General features: G+C 18.0%; 4 protein-coding genes across 4 annotated transcripts; 2 read left to right on the forward strand and 2 right to left on the reverse strand.

The window, feature by feature from the left end:
- Positions 1–4,275: 4,275 nt before the first annotated feature.
- PF3D7_1024000 (conserved Plasmodium protein, unknown function) lies at positions 4,276–5,976 on the forward strand (the record flags this gene model as incomplete). Its single annotated transcript, XM_001347481.2, has 1 exon — positions 4,276–5,976. One exon carries the CDS (start codon positions 4,276–4,278, stop codon positions 5,974–5,976), a length of 1,701 nt encoding a protein of 566 aa, XP_001347517.2.
- Positions 5,977–6,580: 604 nt separating this feature from the next.
- On the reverse strand, positions 6,581–9,895 carry PF3D7_1024100 (conserved Plasmodium protein, unknown function; the record flags this gene model as incomplete). The annotated part of the gene is made up of 1 exon (XM_001347482.1): positions 6,581–9,895. One exon carries the CDS (start codon positions 9,893–9,895, stop codon positions 6,581–6,583), a length of 3,315 nt encoding a protein of 1,104 aa, XP_001347518.1.
- Positions 9,896–10,671: 776 nt separating this feature from the next.
- On the reverse strand, positions 10,672–11,154 carry PF3D7_1024200 (RNA-binding protein, putative; the record flags this gene model as incomplete). Its single annotated transcript, XM_001347483.1, has 1 exon — positions 10,672–11,154. One exon carries the CDS (start codon positions 11,152–11,154, stop codon positions 10,672–10,674), a length of 483 nt encoding a protein of 160 aa, XP_001347519.1.
- A 730-nt stretch (positions 11,155–11,884) lies between these two features.
- On the forward strand, positions 11,885–12,277 carry PF3D7_1024300 (ATP synthase-associated protein, putative; the record flags this gene model as incomplete). The annotated part of the gene is made up of 1 exon (XM_001347484.1): positions 11,885–12,277. The coding sequence occupies one exon, from the start codon at positions 11,885–11,887 to the stop codon at positions 12,275–12,277; it is 393 nt and encodes a 130-aa protein (XP_001347520.1).
- Positions 12,278–12,285: the final 8 nt, after the last annotated feature.

Here is a 12,285-nt window from a genome sequence, read left to right on the forward strand (position 1 = left end):
TCTTAAAAAAAAAAAAAAAATATTTATTCTAGATCATAGCTACTTACATATACATTTTAAAATTTATAATTGTATAATTCATATATATATGTAAAAAAGTTAACATGTCAATCTTACAACAAAAAAATATTACGTATTTTTATAATATATATATTATATATATTATATATATATATAATCAATATCTACTAAATCTAAAATATGCCTTTATAAAATTGTTACTGATATATTATTCTTTATATATTTAAAAAAAATATATACATTCTTGCATTTTTTTTTTTTAAATATTTATGCATCTCGTTAGTATATTTGTCTTTTTCTCTTAAATATAATTCTTTATTTTCATAATGTTACATAATTACGTAATACAATATAATACATACAAAAATATAAATATATATAATATATATATATATGTAATATATATTCATAAATACCAATAAAGTAATATTTGAATCATATATATATATATATATACATTTATATTTTATATATACATAATATTATATAAATAAAATACATACAATACATAAAATATTATAATATCATATATATAAAAATATATAAACAAAATATATAAAAATGAATAAACAATAATAACCATAAATAAACACAAATTATTATATATTCTTACATATATATATAATATATAATAATACAATTGTGTTATTTTTTTATATTAGTTTTTTTAAAATTGAAAAAAAAAAAAAAAAAAAAAAGTTCTTTTATAATATTTTCTTAAATATTCATAAAATATATAAAAATAAGAAAAAAAAAAATATATAATATTATATAAAATTTATTGCCAAGTTATTTATATTATTATTGTATATATTAAATATTTAAAAATATATATATATTTGAAATTAATCTTAAAAAATTTTGACATTTACAAGTATATATATAAATTTACGTAAATTTGAAGAATGAAATTCCAAAGAAAATGTAATAAAAAAAAAAAAATTTATTATATATATTATATATATATATATATATTATATATATTAATATATATATATTAATATATATATATAAATTATATATAATATTTATATATGTAACCATAATATTATATATATTATTATATATATATGATAATATGCTATTGTTTTATTAATTTATTTATATATAATATATATTATATATATATATAATTTTAAATATATTATTATATAATATTATAATTATTAAGAATGAATTATTTTTATTATTTGGTATTATATATATATATATATATAAATAAAAATTTTATGAATTTAAAAAAAAAATTATGCATATTTAATATATATATATATATATAATACATATAATACAATATATATTTATTATATGTATATGTATTATTATTATTTTATTTCTTTGACGTAGTATATATTTTTGTATTATATATATATATATATATTTTATATATTACATGAATGGCGACAATATATTTTTGAGCATGCGCAAAAGAGAATGCATTTAAAAAAATATAAATTATTTATATGAGTACAAATTTTTTCATTCAAATCCAAGCATGCTTTATTAAAAAATTAATATAATCTTTTTAAATTATTTATTACTTTTATTAATAAATAAATATTGCAAGAATATTTTATACGCATCTTATCTTATATATATAAGAACAAAATCTCTACTATAGTTTTATACATAAAAAATATATATGAAAAAAGAAAAAATTTTATGTTCTTCATTTTTCGTAATATATGTATGATATATAGTATTTTTTCTCTTTTTTTTTTTTTTTTTTTTTTTTTTTTTAATTATATTATATATATATAAAAATAAATAAATATATATATATTTATTAATAAGTTATATATATATATTATAAAAAATTAACAAAATTTACTATTTTTAATATACATATTACTATTAAAATTTGATTTTTTTTTGAATTTTTGATTTTTGATTTTTTTTTATTTTTATATATGAAGCAAATTTATATATATATATATATTATATTATATATATATATATATATATATATATATATATATAATTATATTTTATATGGGATTATTTTTAATAAATCCTTATACTGTTTTCAAATGTTTCATCTTATATTTTTAACGTTTCGAATAAATGTTACTGATTTTTTGCTTATTTTATTTATATATATAATTTAGTATCCATTTAATATTATATTATTATTATTATATATTTTTTTTACTATGGCCTTTTATTTTTTATTCGTACTTTTGTCAATTTCATTATATTATACATATGAAATCTTATTTTTAGTAATATTTCCATAATAAAAAAAATAATATAGTTTATTATTTTTAAAGGATTTCATTATCATTCTTAATATTATATATAATATATAATATATTCATAATATATTATTTGTTATTGTTATTTTTATTTTTTCCTTAAAAAATATGATATATTTAAATATATTATTTTTTTCCTTCTAGCATTATTACTGTTTTTAAATTTTCTTTTAAGAAAAAATTTCGAAGGTTCATTTTGTTTTGAATTTAAAAATTGATATTAATGAAATATGTCGATAATTTTTCATAGTAGATAAATAATATTTATATGTGAATTATATTGAGCCCTTAATAAATATATATGTTTAAAATGTAAAACAATAAATTATTATGTACACATATATTATATATATAAATATATATATATTATAATAACCTTACGTTACTTTATATTTTGAGAGATAAGAATTTTTTTTTTTTAATATATATATATTTAAAATAAAAATGGTAATATATATATTATATATATATATATATAATCGATGATAATATAAGATAGCCATGAAAAAAATATATTTATAATAAAATAAAAATGTGAACATATTTATTTACAAAATAATATGTATCGTGTATTCACAATAAACATGTAAATACTTTTACATATATAAATGTTATGATGATATGTGTATTTAAGTATACACAAGAATTATTAATACATAATATAAAATATAATTTTTGAAAATATTATTATATAAGATTAGTTCACTTAATATTATTCCTTATATATTTTTAATGAATTAGTAAACTTGGAAATCAATGCAAAAAATACCTGACCACAATTATATGTGTACATATATATACATATATATATACATACATAATTTATTATGAACGGTTCATATATTTTTTTTTTTTTTTAAGAGAAAATAAATCTATTTAGCTAATTCTTATATGTATTATATGTCTTTTTTTTTTTATTTTTAAAAATAATATATATATTTTGTTCAAAATTTTTTATTATGTTAATTTTTTTCGTATAAATTTAAATGGAAAAAAAAAAAAAAAATTACCTAAATTGTTTGTTCATACTAATTAGCTATTTATATTTATTAGCCGATTATACAAATTAGCTATTTATATTTATCAGCTGGTTATACAAATTAGCTATTTATATAAGTAGAATTTTCATACAAATTGACTTTAAATATAAGTTATGCGTTTTGGGCATAAATTAAAACAATTAAACACCCTGAACACCTTTTCCCTTTCGCAAGAAAATTATATCTAAATAATATATCTGTTCTTTTAACTAATACTTGTTCATAATGAAATATGAAAATGCTTATGAAAGAATCAAATATAGTCCATATATAAATATATTATAATATGTAAGGAAATGGAGAATAGGTAAAATTCTAAATAAAATTATTTATGTAACTATAAATGTATATTTTTTCTTGACATGAACCTAGAACGTGTATTTTTTTCTTTTTTTGTTCTATTTTATATTATTTTTTTTTTTTGAATTATGTTTAACATGATAGAGGAACTTAATGTATTATTTTATTAAAAATAAAATTTTACTTTTTTTTTTTTTTTTTTTTTAAAAAAGGGTATGGTATATTGGAGAAATATAAAAAATAAATAAATAAATAAATAAATAAATAAATAAATAAATATATAACTATATATATATTATATATATATATATATATATATATATATGTATGTGCATAAGTTTATAAATATATACATTTCATCTCCCCATGTTATTTCCAATTACATAATTGATGTGATGCCAACTGTGGTTATTATTTTTCCATTGATAAAATTTATCAGCTAGCTAAAAAAAAAAAAAAAAAAAAAAAAAATTCTCTTTTTTTCACTCCTATATTTGACTTTAAGTTTTTACCCACATATATATATATATATATATATATATATATATATGTATGTATATTTTATGCTTCAGTTTTGAGAATTGTTATATGTATAATTTAAAAATTGGTTAAAAATGTAGTGTGTTAAAAGCCAACATAATTTTGTTATTTTTAATACAATGAGAAAAAACATAATACTTGTGGCATATATATGTTTTATTTATATGAGAGCGAAATGTGAAGCACTAAAAATAAATAATATACTAAATAAATCCTATTTTGCCATTATAAGCAACTATAATAATAATAATAATAACAATATTAAACATATTAATCATATTAATGGTCAAGGGAAACATATAAATAAGAGTAGTCATAATAAAGGAGGTATATTAAATAATGAGGTATTAAAAAAGCCTGGAAAAGAGAATAAGAAGCTTAAGGAAAATGTTCCAAAAGATATAAAGGAACATGTCTCTGAAATTTCAAAAGAAAATAAATTTCTTCATTTTGAAAATAATAAAAAGATATCGATAAATCCTTTATTTCAATCACTTTGTAAAAAGGTAAGCGTTAGTGAAACGTGTTTATATAATATACAGAAATTTTATAGTGAAGTGAATTATATGAATCTTAAAAATAAGAATCCTAAAGATAATAAATATTTTTGTGGAGTATTATATGGAAAATATGAAAGAGATGAATTTGTAAAAGTTGAGCATGTTTTCTTTTCAATGAATAAAACTGAACAAGGATATGATGAAAAATATCTTTTACATAGTGAAGATAGAAAAAGAGCAGACCAGCTAGCGAAAATGTTAAATTTGGAAGTTGTTGGATTTTTATATGCATATCCTGATATAGGAGTTGATTTAAATATGTCTAATAAAAAACAAAAGCATTTTATAAAATTAAACAAAAAAATGAAAACATTGAATGATGAAGAAAATGAAATATTTATTCCTATGGGTGGAAAAGAAGTTTTATTATCCATAATGTTAATGTGGCAAATAAGGAGGCAATCAAAAATAGTAGAAGAAAAAAATGGAAAAGCATATGCACATATGAATAAAAACAAAAACAATGATAGTCATAATGATGATCATAATGATGGTCATAATGATGGTCATAATCATAATAGTGATGATACTAATTTCATTGAAGAGAACAGTGACCAGCATAATAATGGTAACATTAAAAAGAAAAAGAATGAGACGATAAAATTTAAGAATGTAAAAAAGAAAAATAAAACAAAACAAGGAAAAAAAAATATGAATATAAAACCATTTATTACTTTATCAATTGGTATGAATAAAAATAATGAATCTATAATAGTTGAAGCATATGAAATGAATTATGATTTATTAAAATTAATAAAACATGATATGGTAAAAGATATAAATAAACAAAATAGTATATTACAATTTGAAAAAAATGATAAAGATAAAGAAATAAAAATAAAAACTTTTGATAGTGAAATAGATATTATGAATGAATTATATTTAAAATGTAAAAATAATATACTTATAAAAAAAATAGAAATTAAAAAAATAGATATCCTTTTTTGTGTAAACAATATACCTATATTTTCTCATAAAGGTAATTATAATTATTTTTTCCCATATCCAACCAATACAAATTATTATTACATACTACAAACATTTAATCATATGATCAAAGCATTACATAATAAAAGTGATATTGTCCATATTTTTAGAGATTTTAATTTTTTATTTTTTTTAACAAACATTTTTTCAATTAAACATGACCTTCCTTATTTTTGTAATGCTGTTAAAGATGTCAATAATTCTGTAGATATACCAGACCATTATTTGCACATTTTACAAAATCTATCCAATAACGCAAACATGTTAAATTAAAATATAATACATATATATATATATATATATATATATATAGATAGATAGATATATAGATAATATTTATATTTAATGTATGGGTTTATTGTGTTTCTTTTATTTATTCATTTTACTTTTCTTATAATTCTCAAAACTGATGTTCCATTTTGTTTTCTTTTTTTTACGTTACACAAAAATATGTACATATATACATATATATATATATATATATATATATATATTTATTTATTTATGTTCTTATAATTTTTTGGAAAATTAAAAATTAAAATTTAAAAATTAATATATAGGTTTATTTATAAGCCCTATTTATAATTTGTTTAATTATAAAACATAGAAACAAAAAAAAAAAAATAAAATAAATAAATAAATAAAAAAAATAGAATAAAATAAAATTATATCATATTATATCAAATAAAATAAAACAAATAACAACAAAATTATCATAATGATAAATATTATAATTTTAATGATGGTGTTATTGTTATATTATACCTTATTAGTTAAAATTGTGGAAAATATAACGAAGAAACAAAAAAAGAAAAAAGAGGGATACACACAAACATATATATATATATATATATATATATGTATACTTAATATATGTTTATTTAGAAATTAAAGTACCGACTGCTTCACTTATCCTCAAAGGGTAGCTTGCTTTATCATTAAGTAGTAATTCCCGATTTAATGTTACATTCCAATGTTTTTGTTTAGTCATAGGAAAGTTGTATGAAGGAGCATGCTCCTTGTAAGTACTCATAACATTTTGTTTATCATGTATACAACAAGAATTTAATATTGTACACATAATTTTGTTTGTTATAATATTAATCTTTCTCAAGGGAATATAAGAAGAAACTTCATTATTATAATAGTGGGAATAATTATTATAAATATTATCATTACTGGTTAAGGAATGATATATATGACAACAATTCATTTGATCATCATCATTATTATTATTATTACTACTAGTAGTAGTAGTAGTAGTATTAGTAGTAGTAATAAAATTATTGATATTCTTCATTTTTCTTTTATGTGTTGTTTGGTTTTCTTTATTTTTTTCCATTTGTTTCATTTTTTCTCTTAACATAAGTAATTTATTCTGATCTGTCCACTGTCGAAGTTTTTGAAAAACCTGATATTCATTGCAAACATAACTATGAGGAGAATTATAAAATAATATACTGTAGATTTTTTGTTTTTCATAATCGTCATTATATAATATATCATTATTTAAAAATGTATTATAAAATATATTTTTCTTATTATCATTATAATAATAATTATTATAATTTTTGGTAATATTATTTTTTATGGTATTATTTTCTTGGTTGATACGTTTTTGTATTTCTTGTTTTTTTTTTATACGCGATATAAAACTACTACTATGATCATCTCTTTCAAAACATTTTGTTATATTTTCCATATTTATCTCCTTTTTCATTTTACTAATTATTTTATCAAATATGTGTATAATCAATTTAATACATTCCATTTCAAAATATTCACATTTAAATAATTTTTTCAGTGGCCTAATAACATTTGTACTGTTTTTCATTTTTTCTTTTTTATTTTTTTTAACATAAGAATCAAAAAAAAACAAAATGTCATGACAGTTATCTTCTAAATTTTTATTTGAAGAAAAAACATTTATTATATCAATATTAAATTTTTTTTCTTTTATATCTAATAATACTATATTATCACCTTCGAAAAAGGGATAACATGTCTTATGATTTTTATTATATTTATTAATATCTTCATTTTTATTCTTATCCTCTTCTCTCATTTCTATATATTTCTTTAATATCTCATCAGCTAGTATCCTTTTCTCATTCATTTCTTGAGTGTTCTTATGAACATGTTCTGATTTATCACTGAACAAATTTTGGTTTATATTATTTGTCTCTTTTTTAACATTATTGTGTTCATCAGGTACTATTATAACATTCTCTTTTTTTTTTTTTTTTTTCTCAGGGGCATCTTTTATTTTTATATGTCTCTCTTTTGATTTTATATCTTTATTTCTGTCCTTTATTTGAGACTTCATCTGGAATCTGGTTTTTTTCTTTATGGTTGTTTTTTCTCCAGCATATGTTTCTTCTATAATTTTATTTGAATCTGCAATACTTTGTTTATCCCCATTGGTTTGATTATCCAATTTGACTTGTGTATCATCACTAGTTTGTTTATCATAATTACATTTTTTATCATCACTACTTTGTTTATCATCACTACTTTGTTTATCATCACTACTTTGTTTATCATCACTACTTTGTTTATCATAATTGCATTTTTTATCATAATTACATTTTTTATCATCACTACTTTGTTTATCATCACTACTTTGTTTATCATCACTACTTTGTTTATCATCACTACTTTGTTTATCATAATTGCATTTTTTATCATCACTACTTTGTTTATCATAATTGCATTTTTTATCATAATTACATTTTTTATCATAATTGCATTTTTTATCATCACTACTTTTTTTATCCACAACATCTAGCTGTTCCTTTTTTTGTTCTTCTCCTTTTTCCGTTTTACTTTTTCCTTTTCTTACAAGTTGTTGATTATGCTCTTTTATCTTTTTCTCCAGGATATTTTTATTCGCACGTTTTGAAATATCCATATGATGTTGGTTTTTTTTTTTTTTTTTTTTTTTCTTTTTGAATATATCACTGAATTTTATTTCCTTCGATTTTAAATTAACTTTCTTTATATAATTTGTATAGTTTATATCTTTTACATAATTAAGATTTTTGAAAAATTCATTATTATTATTATTATTATTATTGTTGTTGTTGTTGTTGTTGTTGTTGTTGTTGTTGTTTACGTTATTATTTATATGTTGTTTTTTTTTTATTATTTTATTTCTTTTTTTTTTTTTGGCTTTTTTTTTTTTCTCATTTGTGAGATTATTTATTGTTTTCAAAAAAGAAGTGTGTGTACTTTTAGCATGTTTAAATTGTAAAATGTGAGTATTTTTATTTTTTAATTCTGTTGATGAGTTCATTAATAAATTTGATTTTTGTTTATCATGAGAAATATATATGTTTTCTTTCTTATATGATTGACTGTTCATTTTATTTTGATCATAATTTGAAAGAATTAATTGTTCTTCAGCTTTTATTTGAAGGTTCAAATTGTTAAGACTATTTTGTTTAGTAACATCATCTTTTATTGCTTCTTTAATTTCATCAAATAAATTATTTTCATACTTTTTTTTATTCTTTATATGATCATTAATAATATGATCATTAATAATATGATCATTTGATGTTTTGTTCTTTTCTTTTAAGGAGTTTTTTTTGTTAAAAGATTCAATTTGATTACTATCCTTTTGAAAGATATTCATTTCTTTTACATCATTTATTTGATTATTGTTAGAATTATTAATTACATTATTATCAATATTTTTTTTTTTAATGATATTTTGATTTTCAATTATCGTATCAGAACACTTTTCATTTAATTCATTGAATTCTTTTTCTTCTACAATTTGTTTCTCATTTGTTATGTTTCTTTTTTTAATGACTTTTATTTTATTAATTTTTTTTTTTTTTTTCTTCATATTTGTTCTCTTTTTCTTTCTTTCATCTTTATTATCATTTATTTGTTTATTTAGCTTTTTAATCCTCCCCCCTGGTATATTTTCCAAATAACTTTTTTTTTGTTTTTCATCAATACGATTAATTCCCACGTATTTTAATTTGTCTATATTATCTATATGCTTCAATATTTTGTTGGAAATAATATATTTCTTTTTCTTTTTCTTATATTCCTTTCTATTTGTTGACATATTTTTCTTGTCCTCCTTTTTGTCTATGTCTTTTTGTTTATCGATTTTTTCATCTTCTTGTTGTAGTACAACCATATTATCATCACTGATCGATGTATGTGGTCTATTCATAATGGTAAAGATATGAATAAAAAAAATAATAAAATAAAAAAAATATATATATATATATATATATATATATATTTATGTATTATAAAATTACGCAGAGGTATATTTTAAAACTATATTTGGTAAATTATATTAAAATATGGCACATATACATGTTATGTACATCTAATCACACGTGCAATATAACAACATCAAATAAATAAATATATAAAGAATTATATATTCATTATTTTTTCAATAAACTACATAAAGGGTTATAAAAAAAAAATATATATATGTATATATATATTTTATGTACATGTAATATTTTTTTATGTCATAATTACCTGTACGGTCAGAAAAAAAAGCCGTTTTTTTTTTTTTTTTTTTATTCATTTGATATATATATATATATATATATATATATGTTTATATGTATATATATATTTTTTTTTTGGGTAGCCAAAATTTAAAATGTAATATATGAGCTATATTTTTTAATAGGAGATTAATTATTTAAACAACTGAAACAATTGAGAATTATACGTGCAAAAAAAAAAAAAAAAAAAATTAAAATTAACAAATAAATAAATAAATTTATACGTACACATAATATATATATATTAATATCAATTATGACTTAAGTGTATTGAATTTAAAATTAAAATATAAAAACCAAATTATCAAAAAGTTACACATAAAAAAAAAAAAAAAAATGTCCATGCATAAATAAACATACATACATATATATATATATATATATATATATTTATTTATTTATTTATTTATTTATGCTTCCCTTATTGGTTGTCTTTTTTATATCTGTCCCTCATCAATGTTGTAACATGCTCTTTTACAGGTGTTATATTGTGATTATAAATATAATCCTGGTAAATTTCCACAAACCTGTCTCTTATATACTTCCTGTTCATAGCTTGACAAGCATTTCTGGCCTCTTCTTCATCATCGAAATACACATATGCATGCCCAGTGGGCTTATTCTTAATTCCTTTAATTATATGAATGGGATATGCTTGTTTTGTTAATTGGAAATCTCTAAAGAAATTTTTTATTTCTTCTTCTGATGCATCAAAAGGTAATCCTCTTAATTTCAATCTCGGTAAATTTATTTTCTCTTCTATATTAATATATTCGCTGAAGTTACGAACTGACATAATCTTTTGGGGGCTACTAGAAAAAGAATCTCCATATATATATTTCTTATTATAGTACTTATTGTTGTTAATATATATTTTCCTTCCTCTTAATAATTTAAAGAACATTTTTATTTTATTTTATTTTTTTTGATATATTTTTATGATGTATCCAAGAAATGGAACTATATGAATATTATAGAAAAAGAAACGCTTTCCACAAAAAAAAAATAAAAAATGAAAAATGAAAAATAAAAAAGCAAAAAATTAAAGAAATAAACGTGGCTTCTCTCTTCTCTTTTATATTAATACATACATATATATATATATATATATATATGTATATATTTATTTTAGGAATTGATATATATACAGAAAAAATTTCTCATCTTTTTATAAACATTTTGTACATTTTTTTTTTCTATTCATTCCTAGTACGGATGAAAAAAAAAAAAATATACATATATATATATTTATATGTATTTAATTTCTTATACGTATATATGTAGAGTGTGCATTATTTATTTCAAAATTTATAGGTATAAATAATGTTCATTTTAAAACACATTTTACAATTCTTAATTTTTTACAACAGTTTGTTTAAAATACGAAAAAAGGAAAATTAACATATGACTTTAAATTAAAAAAAAAAAAAAAAAATATATATATATATATATATATATATATATATATATACATATACCTATTATTGTAATAATATGAGTGAGAAGATGGATATGTACATTTACCATTTTAATGAATAAATAAATACAAAAATAAGTAAATACATACATACATACACATATATTTATATATATATATATATTTCATTTTACTGTTAGTTCATAATTTTTTACTAATGTTTGATAATAATAATAATATGAGTAAAGAGCTAAAACAATTGGAGAAAGAAAAAAAAAATGTGGAGGGAAATAATTTAAATTTATTGTTAGGTGATTTAAAAATGATGACAGCTTATGAAATGTCATCTGAATGGAAAGATACAAATATGATGAATGAATGTTTTAATAATTTCTCTTGGTTTGATTCAAGAATATTAAGAAATATGCAGAATTATTTAAATGCTGATGATGTAGAAAAATCAAAAATTGACTATGCATATAATACTTTATTCCCAAAACCAATTGATATAAAAGATACTAAATTAAATATGATGGCCCTATGGATTAAATCGAGAATTCATTATAATAATACCTTTTTCCCATTACAATTATCACCTTATGATGTATGAGAGGAGTA

The sequence above is a fragment of the Plasmodium falciparum genome (assembly GCF_000002765.6).
Source record: "Plasmodium falciparum 3D7 genome assembly, chromosome: 10".
NCBI lineage: Eukaryota > Apicomplexa > Aconoidasida > Haemosporida > Plasmodiidae > Plasmodium > Plasmodium falciparum.